Source organism: Ciona intestinalis, chromosome 8, assembly GCF_000224145.3.
Source record: "Ciona intestinalis chromosome 8, KH, whole genome shotgun sequence".
NCBI lineage: Eukaryota > Metazoa > Chordata > Ascidiacea > Phlebobranchia > Cionidae > Ciona > Ciona intestinalis.
The window spans coordinates 2,413,316-2,434,527 of NC_020173.2; the positions used below are offsets into that span (position 1 = coordinate 2,413,316).

Here is a 21,212-nt window from a genome sequence, read left to right on the forward strand (position 1 = left end):
ATGTTGTAGAGGGCTTGGCACAAAATTATTAATGGAATAATTAAATGAAATATTTATCTGTAAATATGGGGTATAATTACTGTATTTACCGTGAAACAATTACCAGGACATTGATGTCTTTGTAAATCTGAAATACATAGGATTTTAAATATGGTGAAGTTCATTGTTTATGCAACTATAGGCATTGTTAAACAACACACAATAAACAGAGCAATTGTTGGTCATTATGATGTCACACAGCATGTAAACATTGGGTTTAAATTTGTTACTGACTGTTCTGTTTCCTACTGAGTGTATTTTTTCTGTAGCAGCCCGTGTTAAACTTACTTTAAACATGGCTGTGAAGAAAAAGACAAGAAAAAAAATTAGCAGAAATAAAACTGAAAAGTTAGCACAGCAGAAGCAGCATGAGAAACATTTTGTTAGCAACTTTTTAAGGCAGCCAGGTAAAACCAGGTCAGGGATAGTTTATTCAAAGAAAATGAAAGGGAAAACCTCTTCTGAGTGTATTTTCGGATCACTTCTTGCAAACCCAGAAAATGAAGACTGCCAAAAGGCAACAAGGGAAGCCCTGCAAATAGCTAAAGATCAATGCAATTGTGGGCAGTGTATTGATAAACGACGACAAGAGAAACTAACAACATGTAGAAGCAGTCACAGTGGTTTGAGCATATTTCTTAAATCTGAAGAGCAGCTGGTGAAATCTTCAAAGAGTGATCAGTTAAAATCTTCTGCTGGAGCTGCAAAACCAGGTGAAGGCAAATCAAAATCAGAATCTAAGATTTCTGCCGCACTGCAGAAAAAACTGTCACTTGAAAAGGCAAAAGTTCAAGACTCGGAATATTGTGATTGTGACGAATGTATGGATGACACATCCACAACTTTAAGTGTGGAGAAAGTGTCTTCAAAAACAAACTTAAAGCAAAGCATGCGCTTAGCAGTAAAAGCAAGAAGAAGCAAACCTCCTTTAGTGCAAAGTGTTTCAAAACGAAAAACGAGAGTAAAAAGTACAGAAAAATCCAAGCGTTCAAAGAAAACATCTTTAACTTCAAGTGTAGGAAAAGTGTCTTCAAAAACAAATTTAAAGCAGAGCATGCGCTCACCAGTAAAAGCAAGAAGGAGCAAACATCCTTTAGAGCAAAGTGTTCCAAAACGAAAAACGAGAGTAAAAATTACAGAAAAGTCTAAGCGCTCAAACAAAATGTGCAAAGCCATAAAGCAGAAGCACGGAAAACGAAGTCAATCGTTGTTAAAAGTGGTTTTAAAAAAGAAAAACAGAAGTAGCAACCTAAGTCTTAATTCTTCAGCCTCTAACACAAACCACCAAACTTGTCCATGTTGCCAGCGCTTTTTCAAAGCACTTGTTAAAAGCCTAAGTGAAGATCGACTTAACAAGAACAAGAAAAAAAAGCGAGGAAGGCCAAGAAAAGTTGCAAAAGCATCATCAAAAGAGAGAATTTTAAAACACTGGCAACCTTGTGGCAACAAACCTTGTTGCAGTCAGTCCCCAATGCCTAGCACAGGTCCAAATCCTGCCATTGAAAGCAATACTACTAACCAAAGCACAGATAACCCTGCTATTGAAACTGATAATACTAACCAAAGCACAGATAACACTTGTAATGTTCCTACCAACAATAACGTTTTATTTCCAAGCGCAGGTGTTTTACTTAATGATAGGAATGTAAATAATAGTAAGAAATTTGAAAGCGAAGAATCAAAAGTAACTAAACCGAAGATACGAATCCCTTGCCTTGATTTAACCGTCATGGCAAAGCAAGTAGGAAAAACTACTAAGAAACGAAATGCTTCTAAAGTGAAAAAAAACAAGAAGCGCAGAGTTATTAGCAAGAAAATAAACACTAGGGTTAAGAAGACCACAAAAAAACGCACCAAAACAACTGGGGGTAACAGCAAAAAGAGCCAGAAGCAAAAATCGCAAAGCAAGAAGAAGAAACAGCTTCAAATCGCGCCAATGCCGAGAGCTGAACACAGGGGAAAAACAAAAACATCAAAACAAATAAAGAAATCAGAAAGTGGTTCAGATGCTGCGTTTGAAGCTTGGAAGAAGCACCCAAATGCTCCTGTACCAAGTGCTAGAGTACCAACCTATATTGCTATGGTTAAGACGGCAATACGAGACTTAACACCATTTGATATTACTGGTCGAGATGCAATTTCCAGGTAAATCATTAAACTATAAACAAACTGTATACAGAAGGGTGGGAAAAGATGGGACACCTTTCATTCTATTTTCTCTTCCCACTTGGTAGTAAACAATAAACATTCAAAGAATTATAAAACCCTATCCTCACAAAACCATATCCTCACAAACAACTCCCTATCTTACCCCACAAAACTATAAAATGATGCTTCAGTTGGTAAAACATGACATTTCTAATTCTAAACTTATAGTAAATTGGACTTTAACTTGTTTCAGGTACATCCAGATACGATATCGCATAAAGAACGATGACTTGCTGAGATATGTTTTGAAATGGCTTGTAGACATGGGTGTGCTTAACATGAAGGACAGAAACTATTACTTTGTTGGCAAAAGGCAAGTTCATCATGTTTATAAAACTGTTACATTTGATTCCAAACTGTTCATTGTGCTATATTTGTGGATATAGTTTAGTGAGGAAAAAGACAGTGGCTCATGTAAGGAAGTCTGGAAAAGCAACATTAAAACAGCTTATGAAGAAAAAAAGGACCAAGTATGTATTAGATATAGCTAATATATTATAAGATTTATAATATAAACTTTGTCAGAAAAAGAAAGAAGAAGCACCGTTCAAAAATAAAGTCCAAAAAGCATGGAAAATCAAAATCCAAGAAGGTGATATAAGTTATACAGATATCGGTAGTAATAACTAATAACATCTAACATGTAAGCATATCTCAAACAGTTATTGGATTTTCTGCATCATATTACATATCAAGTTTAGCAAATAGAATATGTAGTTGACTAGAACAAATTTCACCCAATGCATAGGCTAGGCTTTGTAGTGTAACAAAGAAACAGACCTAAATCTTAGGTTTCGACAAGGACCTTACACTTATATATAGAATAGAAAGAGACAGATTTTGATAACCAATATACTTAACTACTTAGTAATAGACAAGTGATTTAAAAAACAGAGAAAGCACAAGAAAGGTAAGAAGAGGAAAAAAAAGAGCAAGAAATGTTCAAAGAAAAGCAAGACGTGCCGCAACGATAATTGCACTTGCTCAAAGGAGTTGGGTTCGAGAAAAAACAGAATCAAACTTAGAACTCGATACGTGAGAAAGAATGGCAAGATATACAAACAGGATGAATACGTGTAAAGATTTCTTGAATTAAATGTCTTACCTTAGCTCGTCGTACGTATACATACTCCCTTGGATTGAATGGATACTGAAAACAAAATACAAGTTTCCATTAATTTTGTTTCATTTTTGGTAAAGAATGTGCAATAAAATAAATTACTGGGAATGTTTCTTGCCTTGAAATTTGTGGATACATTTAAACGACCTTACAAATTTCTTTCATAACAATACAATCAGTGTGTAATTTAAACCAGGGGATTAAATTTAACTAAACATCTTAACAGACTCGCTTTGTTACAAAGGCGGTGACAAGTCACATGATATAGACTTTGCACCTATCCCTGTTTTTTTAATTATGCAATGTCAGGACTCTAAAATCAGGCTTATATATTTATATATACTAAAATTGTTTACATCAACTGCCATGATATTCTGTTGCTTGTTATATCTTTAATTAAGCACTGACCTCTTTGGACCAAGAATGCAAATAATGTATTCTAAAACAGGTGTTCACAAAAAATATTCAAAAGTATTCAAAATGCACTTACAGTTGGAAAAAGCTTTAAAAGTTGGGGTTTAACGAAACTAAAAGCATATAATGTATCATGCCTGTATAATATATATATACACTATACATTAAATATATATACATGAAGAAAATTCTACCATACCGGAAAATGTGAAACCCACTGAACAACCTTCTCTCCATTTTTGGGGTTACTTTCCAAAACATTAATACTTAGTACATGGTCGTCCCACTTTTTACGATAAATATCATCAACCTGTATGGTAAAAAACTGGCGTGCGGTAACGTCCTTGAATCTTCCAAACACTGTAAAGTATGGTAGTTTTTTGTATAAACAAGTATGTTTTTTCATTTGCTGCATAATTAGAATCCTGCACACTGGAGTAGTGATACATGCACACAAACTGGTTATATTGGCATACTAATTTATACTACAGTTTTCCATTTAAAAAGGAAACATTTGGGTATAACATTTGTAAAGTATCGTAGTTTTTTAACAAGTAGTGTAACAGGGTTCTTTTATCTGCTGATAATTAGAATCTTGCACACTAAAGTAGGAATACATGCCGACAAACTGGTTACATTGGCAAACTGAAAATACTGAAAATAGTACAGTTTTCTAATCATAAATTAAACATTCTGTTACTTCTGCTACCAAACATAATGTATGTAACTTATGCAAGTAATCTTTCAACGGTTCATCTGGTATGAAAAAATACTTTCCCTGAGGAGGTCTTCCAGATGACAGATGAAACATCTAAAATACTCTATGGTTTTACATACCAAATGAGCCGTTAAATAATCATTTATAAACAAATTTATAAATATTAGGAATAACCTTTGTACTGCATAAACTCTGTGTCTTTGTATGGTAATCTCCAAATCTTTATGTCTGGTTTGTCTAATATCATCTCCCAGTAACTCGGGGTGTTAAATTCTGTAGAAATGAATCAATGTAACTTACTTTATCATGGCGGAGTTATCATGTATGTTAATTTGTAAGTGATTGTTTTTTTAGAAGTTTTCTTGTTTTTATGTATATTATGACAGTCATATTAGTCATAATATGACTAATAATTTGGACAATTCATTAGTGACCACTGGGTTTAAGCAATTGTCGTTAAGTGTCTTGCCCAAAGACACAAATGCCCACAATGGTAGCAGCGACAAGCCTTGAACCAAATACTTCTGCTCTGCGCACTAACCACTTTAGCACGTATAATAGAGTGAGTATGAAATTAAACTTAAATAAGGCAAAACCCACTTCATAGTTGAGTATTGAATTTGTGTTTGTACCTTGTTCGTTTGCGTTTACACAGGATTGGTTGTCAACCGGATCTTGTTTCAGCATGTACAATTCATTCACATGCCTAAATAATAAAAATCGGGATGATAGTTTTATTTATTCCATAAATTTCATTGGATTACGCACGCCAATTAATTAAACAAAGAAAAAAATACGTATTAAATTAAGTAAAATTTCCTAAAGTGGCTTGAAAATGTACATGCTTCGCACGCAGATTTTTAATGATAGCACGTGCGCACACGAAAAATAACTGTCTTGCACGCGCAAGATCTCGTCAGGAACTGCCATACTCTGCAGACTGGGCTGTAAGTAGGTTTGTATTTGTGAAAATATTCTTAAGATAAATTGCTTTAGAACTAGAAAATCGTTGCTTGGCTTAAATACCCTGCACCATATAAGCCAGTGACACTGACACTGCATCAAAATACTTACTCATCCAATTCTGCATCAGTGATCCCATTTTTGTCCCATGAAAATGAGCATGCAGCACCCGCAATGAAGTACACTGGACGTTTAGGGTATAAATAATGATACAGTGATTCTGCGAGCCTGCTTTGGCTTGACCAATAGTATTGCCATCTGTTTTGGTGCCGGCTTTTTGCTTTGTTCATATGTTGCTTTAAATTATTAAAGAGTAATTGAAAAAACGAGCTCTTTTCATTGCCCTTCTGGGAATATTGGTTACATTTCGAAGTGAGATGTAATTGTCTTAGCTGGCCTTTGCATTGTTGGTGCAACAGTTTTAGCCTCGGGTTTCTGTATATTGTCAAAATGTTTTTCCATGAGCTTGGATTGAAGCTGGTCATTTTTCCATATCACAATACTTCAGTTGACCATACACAACTCTAAGTATATGCTCTCAAAAGAGTCTCAACACCAACAACTTACAACCTAAAAAAACACTGTTACACACACCAGAATAATGAAATTTATTTACAAAAAATCAAACCTGAGGTTGCAAAGTAGACACGTCTCTAAGGAAATTTAAGCGCTTTATTAATTAATAAACCATAAGTCCATAAGGAGCAAAAAACTTGTATGTGTTTATTATGGGAACGTGCATCTAACTATCCTTGCCACCCCTGCGTTTCCAAAACATTGACGCCCATGCTATGCGTAAACAATACGGATTATGTTTATATAAAGACAACAAAACTGCACTCCTACATACAGGTAGGTTGCATAACTGACGCACCAACTACGACACATTCACCTTCTCCAAGGCGCGTTTACCCACTAATACGAGAGCATGTTTCGTGAAAAGATTTCTATTGGTTGTCCGAAAGTAATGTCGGTATTTCCCCGAGGCTGAGTATTTTTATTATGGGGTCTAAGAACTTATAAAGTTATAAATGCGACTGTTTTTAAATACTAGCATTGCTTATACGTATAGCCCAGTTTTTAAAATACACACATACACAACACACTTAATGCTCTGTAAGAAGACAATTTGGGTAAATTTATTTTCGTATATTATCAAGTCATTGTTCATCGCAACAAATTGTACCATTACAGAATAATTGTCACCAAAAAAACGATTTATCAATAAAAAAACTAATTTTTGCTTGAAATTTTGATCGTATTGAATGTGTAGTAAAATCACACGCCTGCTGTGTGACGTCAAAAAGGAAGTGGCCTTTTTCCTTTTTTGAAAAAGGGAAGTCCCCACGTCGGAATATCGTCACGAAACCTATTCAGTCTGTGAACACTTGGCAATTTTAGAGGGTGTGCAAACACTTCGACCAAAACGCTGATCGATCGTTACCAGTTATCTGTTTCAACTGATCGTTAGCAGTTATCTGTTTCAACCGTTATAGCGGCGAGTTCATATATTTTAAGTTCGAACGACCCCAGTCAACAAGCTATTTACCAGAAATAGGTTACGTGTGTTTGCGGAGTTTTCACGTGTGGTTGCGGCATACGCTATGTAAATAATGAAGACATATTTTCCGTTTGTGTTTGCACATACACCACGTCAAATGTGTAGATCGTGGCCCGACGTATTCTATTCCCTACGGTTTTTAATGCGGTGGTTGAGCTTTAGCAATAGATTTTGAATCGAAAAACGTGCAGACAGCCCAGACGGGTTATGGCAGTCCGGGGAAACATGATACTTGTTTCGACAAATTTTGACATGTATCCGAAACGAGACGTAGCCTGGTTATTTGTTTAGTTAAGATAGGTTTGTTTGGAGAGTAATCTTTAATAAATAAGCAAAGCCGTTTTAATAATGTGTGATTTTATTACTGTGTATTATTAACATTACATGCATTTTGTGTGTTGTTAATTTATGTATGTTTTTTTTTTGCTGTATGTAATGTTTATTAATTAAAACTTTTTGTTCTATTTTTAGGTACACAATGTTTGCTGTTTAACCATACAAAATTAAAGGTTTAAAGGGCATCATGCCTGTATCACGGGCATGCGGGAGAACTGTCCGGATTTTCCCAACCAAAGTTTTCACGTTTGTCTGTTTAGTTTTCCTCATTTTCTACGCAACTTCTCTTCCACCAAGGTTTTACAGCTCTGGTAAGATTTATAAACTCTCCCGTTCTTCATTATCTTGACTGAAGAGTGGAAAAAAAATTTCATTCGTTTATTATATTTTGAAATTCACTTCTCCATTTATTAGATAGGGTCTACAACTGTTTAATAATTTGTAATATTATAGAAGTGGGTACACCGTCATGTAAATGTAACTTTGTAATATAATATAATATAATACAGTATAAGAGGAAGTACTTAATTAATTTGCTATAACAAAAGCATTACTAATTCATGTATGCTGAAATGGTTACTGAAATAACCAGATTAAGATTAGATTATAAGCATGACATGAAATGTATGGCTTTATCAATTTTAAATAATTCCTAGTGGTGGACCTTGAGTCTCTAGAGGCAGAACGTGGAGAAATCATAAAAAGTTGGGATTCATACATTCGACATCTTGCTGAAGCAAATGGGTTGAGTTCCCCTTCAACCATCTCCAAAAGTTATTTTCCATCTCTTCCACAATCAATGCAGGGTAAGTGTTCACAGCTCATGTAGTCCAGTTAAGTTTCAGATACACAAGCCTAAAGACTTGAAAAAATACTCTTATCCTTCACCCATTTTTTGTTTCTTTTCCATAATTTTTCCCACTTTTCTACTCTGTTTGATGCATAGTTCGCCCAAATAAATTCTTGATTTTTTTTTATTTTAAACTTTTCTCCCAAAAAAATAAACCTTTCCAATTAAAAAAATTAAACTTTCTCAATCTGATATATCTGTAGTCTATTTAGGTTTAATACATTTTTTTATTGCAGGTTTTGCAGTTTTTTTGGATAGCCTAAAAAATCGAATTGTATTTTTGGAATCAAAAGTGAATGCATTGGAAACTAAAGTGGAAACAAATTCGAAAGATGTTGTTGTTCCACATAACATTGAAAACCCAGGTAAAGAGTATTAATTTACTTTTTATTAGGCATACATTGACAGTTCCTAATTCTTTAGGTGCAATAATTCAAAGCAAATCAGAAGAATGTCCTTTTCCTGATTTGGATGCTTATGGATCATGCAAAGTTAAAATCGCTGTAAGAATAAATAATAAATATCATGGTATTTAAATTTCTAATAAAGTTTTGGCTGCCTTTGTTAAAATGAAGACATTTATATTTGCCAAACATGTAACCTCATTGATTAATGTGGTGTATACAATATCCTTATGATTCTGATTTTTTGTGTGGACACCAAATAGGGTGTTTTAAGCTTAAAACTGAGGTGCCACACAAATGATTTTACCTTTGTTTTAAAACTTGGTGGGACACATCACCTTAAAATGGTGATACTTCTGCTTATTATTCTTTATAACTAACTAGTTGCAATATACAGTGGATGAGAGAAATGTGGAAGTCTGATCAATGTTATGCTAAGTGGGGAGTTGATGGTTCAGATTGTACCATCTATCATTACTTGAGTGAGGTGGAACATTGGTGCCCGCCTGTAGATAAAACCAACACCACTTCTGCAGAGCAAATTAAAATGTCAAAGCCAACAAAACCGGTATGTTTATTATGTCTGAGTTACTTCTGTGGGTATTTTATAATTTACATATAACCTAGTCGGCATAAAACACCCTAGGCTAAATAATAAAGTTGTGTGATTGTGTCTTTGTGTGTGGATTGCATAAAATTAGTAGATGACATACCAGAACACAAATTATAGCAGCATGCCTAATTAGTGTAACTGGGACCAATCAATTACTGTATAATAAACTAATGGTTTAGTTTCGTGTGCAACGCATGTCGTGATAAGTCGACCAATCAATAGTTTTGTGACACACATGTAATCTTAAATCTTCCACTACAGTTGGTGTTTAATCAAAATTTCACGGACTTGTACGCGATTCTTGGTCGAGACGTGCAGTATAAATGGATCAAAATGAGAATGAGGCGCATGGAAAGAAGCTGGCTGGAGGCCGTGAGTTCACTGAAAGAAAAGTTTGATGCAGGGAATTGGAAACAAAAAAAAGTAAGTTAAGTTATGTGTCCGAAACAAAAATTGTTTTAGTTTTTGTTTTATAATGGTTATGTTATTACTGTTGTTTATTCTGTGTTTGTTTAAAATTTTCTGACAGGTTATTGTGCATGAATGATAAATTATATTGAAATATTCTGTGTGTTGACAATCAATTTCCTGAGGTGATTCATTGTATTTGCAACAATTGTTTTAGTATACGAATTTATCTTCTTAAATGTGATATACAGCTATTTGTTAAGATTATATGCTACCTTCGAATTGGAGCTTGCAGTGTGAGTTTTCACTCCTGACAAACTGTGCTTTGGATTAATTTGCATATAACTTTCGTATGTAGCAACTTATTTCCTTTAACAGTTAACTAAGGGGTGATATTTAACAGATGGCATTTTCTTTGATGTGACAAACTGATAGATTCTGTTTGCACTCAAATGACATTTCCTGGTGGGCTATAAATAATGGAATTAATTATTAATGACATGTTTTAAGGTTCTTCTCGTACTCGGTTTACTTGCCAAAGAGACAGGCTTCAAGATAGCTGACAATGCATTCAAAGGTGGACCACTTGGTGAGCTGGTACAGTGGTCAGATCTGATCACCGCATTGTATGTTCTGGGCCATGACATTAAGGTCACTAATTCTATGGAACAGCTAGGAGAGTGAGTATAGGTTGCCTTTGTTTGTGTGTACGTCTTAAGACTTTGTGTTTTATTCCTTAAGCTTCATTTGCTTTCAAAACATTCTATTGTTGAATAACCTGTCGATTGTCTTGTAATAGATCGGGTTTAAAAGAAGTTGCTCTTTTTATTGAAATATTGTTTTGTTGATTTTTTCAGACTCTTCGCTCCCTATTTGACCTCGGCAAGTAGTAATTGCCCGCTGCAATCCAAACCATATGATATTCTCTACACCGATATAAGTGGTTTAAGACTGTTGAAGCAAGTGGCAGGGAATAAATTCCATCTCCTACAGTACGTACTAAAATTGACTAATATTCCTACATGTTTGAGCGCTTGTGTGTGGAAATGCCAAATGTATTGGACCAGAACCAAGCCCCCTTTTTTTTTTTTAACAATATAAAGCCATGTGGGTTATGTTAAGGCTGTTGTGGAATGGGACACCACAAAGGGATTTTTGGGAGGCAATTTTTATTGTTGTGACCTCCATGTAAAATTTGTGACACACCTCTTAATCTTTTTGCAGAAAAGAAATGAAATAAAATTTGAATTTTTTTTAAGGGTAAAATACATAAACAGTTTTTTAAGATGTAAAATATAAACAATATTTTCAAGATGTGAAATACATGTAAATTTTTCAATTTATTAAGATGTGAAATACGTGTGGTAGACAGTTTTGGAACTGAACCCGAGTTTAACCATGCATCCTATGCGGAAAGAAAAAGGCGCTCTACACAATGGGGAAAATGGAATTTCCACCCAAAGCAATTCAACACCATGTTTCGTAAGTTATTTTGTTTAAAGAGTTAATTTTATTCATAGATCCCATTTTAGGCGAAATATAGATCTCACAAAATACATTTTATTTACAATTGATATTTTTTATTATTTTTTTGAATCTGTTTGTTATTTAATTTAATACATATTGTTTGGTCTTTACTTGTACCTGCAAAGAGCATTTAAAAAAAATTAATCTAAGCATGATGTGCCAGCAGACAGCGTAATAAACATCCTGTGAGATAAGAACACTTGTGGCTATTTATGTTTTTCACCACAATTGCTCTTGAAAGTTTTAATTTGATTTTAATACAAAAACTGAATTTCAGTCCTGTAAGTCTTACCAATTCCCAATTAAAGGAAAATTTGGAGTAATTTTGAATCCGTAATTTGGTATTAGTAATATCAGTTAACTTGAAGTCGTAGTAAACAAATCTCATTTCCAGCTCACACACCAGACAACACATTCTTGGGCTTTGTGATTGAGCAGCACAATACCGTCAGTATTGACAGCAACAACAATAAGGAAAATATATCACTAGTCTATGGGAAAAAAGATTCTTTTTGGGAGGTAAGGCAGATACTATGTTGGTCATTTTATTTCAATACCAATTTAAAGCTTAAGTTCAATTACCATGTAATGAGGTTTACTTTAATTAATAATTAATGAGACAGTGAATGATGTGGTCAATAAGTTTAAGTGAAGAGGTGTAATGATACGATAGTTTGGTTTAGAGATAGATTTAGCCACGCTGAAACAGACAGCTGAAAACACACTTAGAAGTGGCTGTAAGTGCCTGTTTGAGCGACCAGTTTTGTATTTGCAAAAGCACAACAACTTTCACTATACAAGTTTGCGGTAATACCCGACCTGTACACGTTTAAAATTGTTTGCCTTACTTATCTATTAGAATTATGTGGTTATTGTCTAACTAGCTATATTTATTCAGTAATTTTGCAGTTGTTTTTGTGCCAACATAAAAGGTAAAACCTATGTCTATCAGCATTAAATGTGCATTATCATTATGTAACCAAACTCAACAAAAGCCAAATTGTTTACGGCATTTAAACATGTTAAAAAATACCAAACTTTTTACAAAAAAAATGTCAAAAACTTCTATCCAAGAAATAAGAGCTTTTGCTGGCAGGTTTTAAACCCATACAATTCAATACATAATTACTCTGATACACATTTAGGGCAGTGAAGCATACATTGAAGCAATTCACAAGTTATCCTCAGTTCATGGGACAGTTGATGCTAGCAATGAGTTGCAGCATGTTCCTGCTTTTGTGGAAAATCACGGGGTTTTACCCGGAATACAACTGCATTCTCTGCTGCGTAAAACAAAGGTCGGAATACTTAATGCTTAATGCCCTAATTATAATCAATAGGCTTTAGTGTGGTTTAGGTCATGACATATTGTATTTAGATGGTAGGAATATATTACTGAATGCCTGTTCAGGTTTAGCATCACTGTGTTTTATTTTATTGCCTCTTTGAAATTTTAATTGAAATTCGCTAAATTATTTACCATCGAACAAAACAGCTACAACTCAGTGGCTTGTACATCTGGTACATACATAATTCGCAACATTTTCAAAGAACTGAACGGTTTCACTGATTGGTTCTTTAATTTGCTTTAGTTCTAAGATTTAATTAGGTTCAGAAGACTAATTGAATAATATATTTGATGATTTGTGTGGTAAATAATAAATAAATAAAACAAGCTAAATAAGGCAATTTCCATGTCTGCACTTTAAAAATCAAATTTTTTATGTCTTAATTGTTTAACTACCACTTTTATGACGTTTACTGTTATTGCATCTGTTATAAATAGGAATGATGTGTAAATTTTAACACCCTGAAGGCATATTTAAACAAAAAGACAAAAGCGATTGATTTGTTATTCATATCTTAGCAATACAATTTGCTTTACACAGATCTGCTAAACACACAATATTCGAATAGATCACATCGTTACATTGCATACAATAGTACATCCACAATACGTTAACCTATTGAGAGACAAAGAGGCATTGTTTGATTCGCATCCTGAATGATTTAATGCATTGTTAATTCAATATATCATTATGTTCACAATACGTGTTTGTTATGTGGCATTTCTGAACATTTTGTAATAATGCCTGGTTTAAAAAATTGTTCTATGTTGCCATTTTTCAGAACTTAAAATAGTAGGATGGGTGAAGATGTGACACCTTTTTATTCTATTTTCTCGTCTTGTTTGATAGTAAAACAAAGAACATTGAAAGAATTATAAAACGGTATCTTCGCTACTCCTAAAGATCGTTGTAAATTGTTTAAAACACGTTTAAGGTATTTGAATATTGAATCCCCCATCTTACCTCACCCCACTATATAATCAAACATTAAACTCATTTTCCACGTTTTTTTTAATGATGTATGTATTAAATTATTGTTTATCAGGTGTCTGGTAATGCACTGATAGTGATGTGTGTGATAATTTTAAATTGATTTTGAAGTCAGCCACAAGGGTGTCTATGTGCCAGATTAGCAGATTAATTCTGTTCGTTACATTCTCTTAATGTATATTTTTTTTTAAATGGGGTTTTGTTATATAAATTTACAATTAATCATTTTGTAATTGGCTTACGCGTGTCTACACTTGCCGGATTACCAAATTAGTTTTGTATTTTATATATATGTTTTTCTAAACAGGTTTTTGTTGGAATGGGTTTTCCATACGAAGGGCCTGCACCCCTTGAAGCGATAGCTAATGGGGCGGTGTTTCTTAACGTAATTTTTAAGGAAGGAAGTCCAAGTTATGTGAAAGCAACCAATTTCTTTAAGGTAAAAAAATTTTGTTAAAAAAAATTATTGCCTAAAAAAAATATCAAATCACTTTAAAATGTCAAAGCATGTATCCAAGAAATTATTGCCGCTGCTGGAACTTAGGTTTAAAAAAATGAAACATCCGGCAGATTTTTAGGGCAATGACCTATATGTCAAACAGAACTGTTTACTGAACTAAACAAGCTTTTTTCTGTGTGTTTACTACCGCATGGTAGTTTTCTCATACCCACAGTCACTTGAGTGTATTGTATGTCGGTCAGTAGTATAGCTAGCCTTTCAATATGATTGACACCGCTAATTATTATTTGTAACAGGGCAAACCAACCAGTCGTCAACTTACATCACAGCATCCATATACTTCATCCTTCATCGGTGAGTGCTGAAACCAAAAACATAAGTTTTCTCTGTATTTAGGCAAAAATAAAATATTCTGTTTTTTTATATTACAGAAAAATGTTAATATATGTTATATACAAGAATACAACATATTACATATTTACCATTTGTCTTTTATTTAAATACATTTTGGGATAGTCTTTATAAAAAAAAATATTATATATATATAGAAAATCCATGTAAAAACCAAGTAGTCTATTTTCACATTTTTACATCATCATTCATTCTGCCATATATCCATTTTTATGGATTCCAGGAATTCCTTTTACAATTTGTTTTTTCAGGTCGCCCACACGTTTATGACGTAGACAAAGACAATATGGAGGAAGTAAAAGAAATTCTGACTGAAATTTTCAATCGTCCAAATGTAAGAATAGAATAGAGCCTAAGGCTGAATTTTTTGCGGGTTATTCAAATCTAGACGCGACCATGTAAATATAATCCATGCCAGGTATTAAATTGTCACTTTATGGTATTAGCTTTTTGAGTGACACTTAAAGTACATTGCTATTTACTTATGGAACGGCACTACCAGTTAAAATTTTCACATGAAATATTCAATATATTGATATTACATCTCATTCTTACAAAACTGTCATGCCTTATATGCTATATGGAATAGCTTATACTACCACAAGTTTTCTCCACATATAGTTAATCTTAGTTTTAGAGGACACCATATTTTTGCTTGAGTGAAAAGTAATGAAGTCTGAATCAATAAGCTGAGGTATAGAAGACTTCTAAAACTTAACTGCCTTTGAGTCCATATTATTATTTTTAGAACCCCAAAATTCTAGATTTGAAATTACAAACTATTGTTGTACTGGCTATGTGTTTATTGTATTTGCATTTAAGGTTGAACCATACATGCCCTATGAGTTTACCTGCTTGGGTATGTTAGAAAGGCTTGGCTTGTTGGTGGAAAAGCAGGATTTTTGCACTTCAGACGCAACACCTACATGGCCTCCCATAACTTCATTGAAGGTTTGTATAAAAAGCCTTTTTTTCCCTATAGATATATTTTGTCTTACTGCAGCTCCTATTTTGCCATATTGCAATTCTTTTGAATAGCAGTAATTCGTTTGTTTTTTTGCACTAAAATATTACCTTTATGTAATGACACAGACGGTTGAAACAACTGGCCGACAGACATGTGTGGAGGCGTGCGCAGCGCAGGAAATGATCTGCGAACCTGCTTACTTCCCTTATATTAATCTGCGTACACACTTCGAGCAGCAAGGCATAAAATGCGACCAGTTTAAAGCTCCTGAAGGGGCAGAAACGGAGATTGACTACCCAGCCCATGCAGATGGAATGTAAGTTTATTTATTTCTTGTGCATTTTAATACAAAGGGCGAGGTAAAAAAACCCTTAAATTGGCACCTTGACACAGTGATTACTGCGCTTGCCTCTAACCCAGGAGTTAAGGGTTACACCTTGTCGCTGCTACCATTGTAGGTGTACAAGTCCTTGGGTACGACAACACAAAAATCCTACAAAAGATTGCAAATTTAAGGTGACTGAAACTGATTCTATTTTGTTTGTCTTACCGCTTTTAATTGACCTTCAGATGCTACATTCAAAGTGACAAACTACTGTTCAGCTGCGCTGGTCGCTACACCAATCTCCACCATATTTGCCCTTGTCGGAACTTTATTAAAGGCCAAGTTGCACTGTGTAAAGCCTGTCTGCCATGGACGTAGCAACAGGCTGCACATTCTACACCAACTAGTGCACTTACATGGACAATACTTCGTATAACGAAGATTCAGCAATTTTCTTCAAGTGAATGGTACCATACCTCTTTCTCGAGTTCTTGTTTTTTTGAAAAAATAACAACGCAGAACTTATTCCTGTAAAAGAAGAATTTTGCGACTTATACAGCAGCTTTCTCTGCTAGCTTCCCACAGATTAATGCGTGGCCTTGAATTTTTGATTGACAATATTATCTTTTTCTTCATGAAATGGAATCGCAATAATTTCTTTCATTGCAGTTATATTTACTTCGTATTATTCAGTTTACTATAAGTTCCAACATATTGATACTTTCATTACTATTGTTTTCACCAAATGCTATTGTTTTTCGCAAACTGCAATTTGTGTAATCATTTAACTTAGCAGCAGTCTGTTTAATGCAGTGAAGTGTTTACCCTATTTTTGCTGCCTATCTGGAAAGCCCACTTCTCAGTAGCATACCAGTGCCTAATTATTAAAGCTATTTTAACTCTCAAATTACCCAACGGACTATTTAAATCGTAATTCTATGCATTCATATACCCCATAAATCTATAGCTTACAAATCGGGTACAATGTTTGGTTTTGTTTTTTTAACAAAGTTTATGTTGTGCTTTTCTCACCTTTGCTACGCTGTATTTTTAATTATGAAACAATAATATTAAGTTTCAATAGCTTAAAATGCTGCAATAACAAGCCATCAAAAAATTATTTTTTGGTTGACATTTAATTGGTAATTTATCAATACTGTGAAAAATCTTGGTCCAGGATCTAGCAATTCTTTTTTTAAACTTTGTAAAATAATGAAATGAAGCTGTTTTGTGTAAAAGTGCTCATCAATAATTCTCGCTGCTGTGCTGATAGCCATGCTTTTTGTAATCCTGTTTACTTTATGCAATATTTTCAAATATATATGTACCCTCATATCCAATATGTTTAACCAGTTATTCAAATTGTTTTTTGAAACTTGTAATCCTAAAAGTGTTGTAACTACTCGCTTCTATTTTGAGGCAATTCCTATAACAACACTGAAACTGAGATTTCCATCCTTTTGAATAGACAATACATCTAATCGCATCAGTGCTAAAACAGTATCCCGCAAGCCCAACAGGACTAATATTTGTTTAATACAAAAGTGAACGTTAGCATTACAAACTTGTTTTATAAACCAATACCACAAAGCATAAATATTCGTATTTCAATACATTATCTGTACATGTATATCATTTTATTATAGTAGTGGTGATCTTGATTTAAGTGTTTTTTACTGTGGTTAAATACTTTGGAAATAAGCTGCTTTTTAATGTTTTTTTTCTGATGGGTGTTTTTGTTAAATAGCTTAACTATATTTAGTTTTTATAAATATTCCAATCATTTACTGTTTTGTACTGGTGGTCTTTTCATTTTTACCAATAATGTAATATCCTAGTAAATGTGATCAAGTAATTAGCGCTGTTATAATTTGTACCTTTTTAAGTCATCATATTCTCATTTCTTACTCTAGGTAACTTTCTTGGCATGTAGGTTTTATTATGTTAAATACAACTTGTATTGCAAATTTATCAAAATTCGTTGTTTCACATTTGAAAAACCCATTCTCTACGAGTGGCAGAATGGCTGATTCTGTTGATTTAAATACCTATGACACAAGTCAAGTAAGTTTTCTGAATCATAATATACCATATAGACTAACATGAACACGAGTGAAATTGTAACTTTACTTTTTCAAAATTTATAATCAAGATAAACAACTTTTTAAGTTCCAACGGTTTAAGTAAAGTTGTGATCAATTTTGTATTCATATGAGATATGAATATAGGAGGTAAAACAGGCTTTATACTCATGTAAGTCCAATTGTTTACACTTCCAGGTTAAACTAATGAAGGAAGAGTGCATAGAAGTTGATAGTGATGATAATGTGATTGGGCCACGCTCAAAACTTGACTGCCACTTGTTAAGTAATGGCCCTCCACTTCATAGAGCATTTAGTCTTTTTCTTTTTAATTCAAAAAATGAACTCTTGATGCAAAAGAGAGCAAACGCAAAAATAACATTTCCAGGTATATGTAATTCATTATTTATTCAGTGGTATAACATTTTGTAGAGTTTGTTATAGTACAGCTGCATAACATTGTGCATTAAAATAAATGTAAAATTGTATGTTGTTGTAAAGAGGTCTATTGACAGGTACTTTAATCCTAAGGTTACTACACTAACACATGCTGTAGTCACCCATTACATAATGCAACTGAACTTGAAGAAAAAGAGAGTTATGGTGTGAGACATGCAGCACAGAGAAGGTTAAAAGATGAATTAGGAGTACCCATTAACCAGGTTTAGTTGCATACTTCAGTTGTTTTGACTTTTTCACGTTTTATATACCGGATTTGCAAGAAACATATAGTATCATTACTTGTTATAGTGTGCCATATAATAAATAAACAATTTAGAAATTTAGTTATCTGCATTTTATGATAGTGTCTTGTAATAATACATATTCTAACCCTTAAAACTTTCTAATTCATGCCATTATCTATTACAGCTGTACATAATGTTTTAAATTTAGTTACCAATCTGTGACATCTCTTTCATTACACGAATTCACTACAAAGCAAGTTGCAGTGATAAATGGGGTGAGCATGAAATTGATCACGTTCTGTTTGCACGTAAGGATGTGGATTTAAACGTCAACCCAAATGAGGTTTCAGAGGTAAGTTAATACGATATTCTGTGAGTTTAAAACTATAATTATACCCATTTACCCGATTAAACGAATGTAACTTATGTATCCTGGGGTGGCTGGGCAGTGACCATTGTTACAACATGTGTGTTCTTTGACAGTTGGTTTATGTGCCAACATATACCCTTTTTGCATGGTTACTTTTATGCGCGTAAGTACTCGCATATTTACTCGCAAAAACAAAGTTAACACGCATAAGGTCATAAACGTGTCATCTGCTGTAGAAGGTTGGTTGTTACTTGCATTATGAGTAAAGAAAAGTATGGTGAAAATACAGTTGCACTTTTGAGAGCCTAATCTTTTCCGGGTATTATTTTTACAGTTTTTAGTTGGTAATAGCACCATAAAAGATCAAAACCTTTTTTTATAAACTAGATTTAACAATATTGCGCTAAAATAAGCTAACTCAATGTTGATACTCGCATAAACCAATGACCATGCAAAATAACGCGGTAAGCGAGTTATCATATGACGAGTTAATGCAAATCGCTATTCGCATTAACTTTTTTACCATGCAAAAATAGTAATAGTGTTAAAATACAATGCTTTTTATTTTACAGGTACGCTATGTTTCTAAAGATGGAATGAAAGATTTCACTAAAAAATGTGAGAATGCTGGGGTACCTTTAACACCATGGTTTAAACTTATTCTCCACTCCCATTTGTTTAAATGGTGGGATAATATTGAAAACTTAAAAGCTGTAAAAGATCAAAATGAAATTGTGAAATGCACCTAATACTCACTTAATTTCATTAGCCATAAAAGTGTATAAAAGTATCTGATACTAATGCTTTTAACAAAAAATGTCAAAATGGTTCTGTTTTGTAGAACTATGAGTGCTTTGTAAATTCGTTTTATATGCCTTCAAATAAACGTTGCAGTAGTGTGTGATAGTGATAAATTGTGTTTTATCTGCAAAAAAAATGTTATACAAAACACATTTCGATTTATTCTTTTGTTGTGGTGAGGACAAAGCAATGCAGAGACAGGGAAAAAAGAAATCTTATTTTTGTTAGCTAGCAAGTTTCTGTATTTAGTTTGTGTGTATTACAATCAATGTATAAACTGTTTAAGTAGTTATATATGCATTGATTACTCAAAGAGAGCCAATCTCTTTGGTTTACACTTGAATTACAAAATAGAGAGAGTTTAAAAACGAGTAGTGAAAAAAAAGGTAAATATGTGAGAAAGGCGTTACACAAGGGAAGCAATGACGTTTGTTGTATGCGTCATCATTTGTTTACGCTCAGTTCTGAGCATTTAATTGAAGCTAGTATCTAGCTGTGTAGAACAAATGGTGTGAATCATTCAGTTTATGCACGAATTGTTTGCTTATAAGTTTCATGGAACAGCAGGAAAACGAAGCAACTGAAACAGAGCAGCAAGATCCCGCTTTTGCGTAAGTTTTTGTGGTACCTTGGCTGAATTCTGAATATTTTAATATACATGATACATCTAGAATATTTACGTGAATATTGATGCTGTAAAATACAGAATCTCTCAACTGTATAATGTGGAATCTGATGTAACAAAATGGCCTTTGGTTTATCACCAAAGCTACAATATTTCATTTCTTGGTTTGGAGGCACTTCACCCATTTGATTCTGGAAAATGGGGAAAAGTTTATCAATTTCTCATAGGTAGGTGCATAAAACACAGATTTTCAGGTCATTTTTAATATAAAAGGTATGTATGATACAATTTTATAAGCTAAAACCATCTTTGGTGAAGTAATAACTAACAAGTTAAAATACATTTTTAAACAAAACATAAAGAAGTTATAAAAATTCATATTACAATTTACAATATGGGCACTGGGCAAAGTTAGTATAGACCAAGTTAGGAAACGGATTGTAAAACAACGAGTCTTGTTATCCATTGTTTCGCGTCTATGACGTCATAGTCGCCACCATTACGGAGCCCACGGCATAGCATTTTATCATTGCTGGCTGCTGTTTTTCGTTTAAATATTGCGATTTTTTAAAAACCAAGCACTTCTGCGCGTAAAAATGGCGATCTACTAATGTTATATCTTATCACAATAATAAACCTCACAAAAATAATCAACTTTTATTGAACACTTAATCGATTAAAGAGTAAAAAAAACAGAAAATATCAAGTTTACTAACCAAAAACATAAAAGAACATGTTTAAAATATAAAAATACAAACAAAAACGCATAAAATTACCATAAACTGGTGTATCTAGCTGCAGTTTTGCATGTAAATTGCCGTGATTTTACTTTATGGCTCACAAACTGAACACGTATACCCGGCAACGAAACTTAAGGTATCTTTCATGGTATCTTTGTAAAATTTGCCTAATATCGAAGTGACATTGAGGAAAACATACNTGAGTTACTATTTTTGGTCCTCTGCTTGAATTAGTAAGCTACCTTT

At 33.5% G+C, this 21,212-nt stretch overlaps 3 protein-coding genes and 1 long non-coding RNA gene across 4 annotated transcripts in view; 3 read left to right on the forward strand and 1 right to left on the reverse strand.

Annotated features, from left to right (window-relative positions):
* The window catches only part of LOC100184527 (stAR-related lipid transfer protein 7, mitochondrial), a gene marked incomplete in the record, with an annotated part of 6,641 nt that extends 581 nt beyond the window's left edge, over window positions 1-6,060 (reverse strand). The window contains 5 exon segments of the mRNA XM_026835732.1: window positions 3,353-3,397; window positions 3,981-4,141; window positions 4,674-4,772; window positions 5,132-5,205; window positions 5,574-6,060. Of these exon segments, the coding sequence (XP_026691533.1) occupies window positions 3,353-3,397; window positions 3,981-4,141; window positions 4,674-4,772; window positions 5,132-5,205; window positions 5,574-5,947 (753 nt within the window).
* Window positions 7-3,464, forward strand: LOC100186088 (serine/arginine repetitive matrix protein 5). Its single transcript, XM_002126139.5, has 5 exons — window positions 7-2,184; window positions 2,441-2,560; window positions 2,634-2,717; window positions 2,773-2,839; window positions 3,142-3,464. The coding sequence occupies exons 1-5, from the start codon at window positions 335-337 to the stop codon at window positions 3,325-3,327; spliced, it is 2,307 nt and encodes a 768-aa protein (XP_002126175.3). The 5' UTR covers window positions 7-334; the 3' UTR covers window positions 3,328-3,464.
* Window positions 5,955-20,599, forward strand: LOC113474480. The gene is made up of 3 exons (XR_003396136.1): window positions 5,955-6,045; window positions 19,891-20,212; window positions 20,308-20,599. It is a non-coding gene; the product is annotated as an uncharacterized LOC113474480 (long non-coding RNA).
* Window positions 6,848-18,103, forward strand: LOC100175898 (alpha-1,6-mannosylglycoprotein 6-beta-N-acetylglucosaminyltransferase A-like). The gene is made up of 18 exons (XM_009861151.3): window positions 6,848-7,670; window positions 8,016-8,165; window positions 8,446-8,574; window positions 8,633-8,712; window positions 9,011-9,181; window positions 9,488-9,649; window positions 10,145-10,314; window positions 10,492-10,626; window positions 10,983-11,116; window positions 11,556-11,680; window positions 12,307-12,459; window positions 13,808-13,939; window positions 14,257-14,314; window positions 14,623-14,705; window positions 15,194-15,322; window positions 15,464-15,654; window positions 15,909-17,727; window positions 17,943-18,103. The coding sequence occupies exons 1-17, from the start codon at window positions 7,547-7,549 to the stop codon at window positions 16,039-16,041; spliced, it is 2,259 nt and encodes a 752-aa protein (XP_009859453.1). The 5' UTR covers window positions 6,848-7,546; the 3' UTR covers window positions 16,042-17,727; window positions 17,943-18,103.
* Window positions 20,600-21,212: the final 613 nt, after the last annotated feature.

Bases quoted from the DNA above. Each gene is read 5' to 3' on its own strand.
- LOC100175898 (XM_009861151.3), top strand. From the start codon at position 7,547: ATGCCTGTATCACGGGCATGCGGGAGAACTGTCCGGATTTTCCCAACC. The intron at 9,650-10,144 runs GTAAGTTAAGTT...ACATGTTTTAAG, and splicing joins GGAATTGGAAACAAAAAAAA to GTTCTTCTCGTACTCGGTTT. The intron at 12,460-13,807 runs GTCGGAATACTT...TTTTCTAAACAG, and splicing joins CTCTGCTGCGTAAAACAAAG to GTTTTTGTTGGAATGGGTTT.
- LOC100186088 (XM_002126139.5), top strand. From the start codon at position 335: ATGGCTGTGAAGAAAAAGACAAGAAAAAAAATTAGCAGAAATAAAACT. The intron at 2,561-2,633 runs GCAAGTTCATCA...TTGTGGATATAG, and splicing joins TATTACTTTGTTGGCAAAAG to TTTAGTGAGGAAAAAGACAG. The intron at 2,718-2,772 runs GTATGTATTAGA...AAACTTTGTCAG, and splicing joins ATGAAGAAAAAAAGGACCAA to AAAAAGAAAGAAGAAGCACC.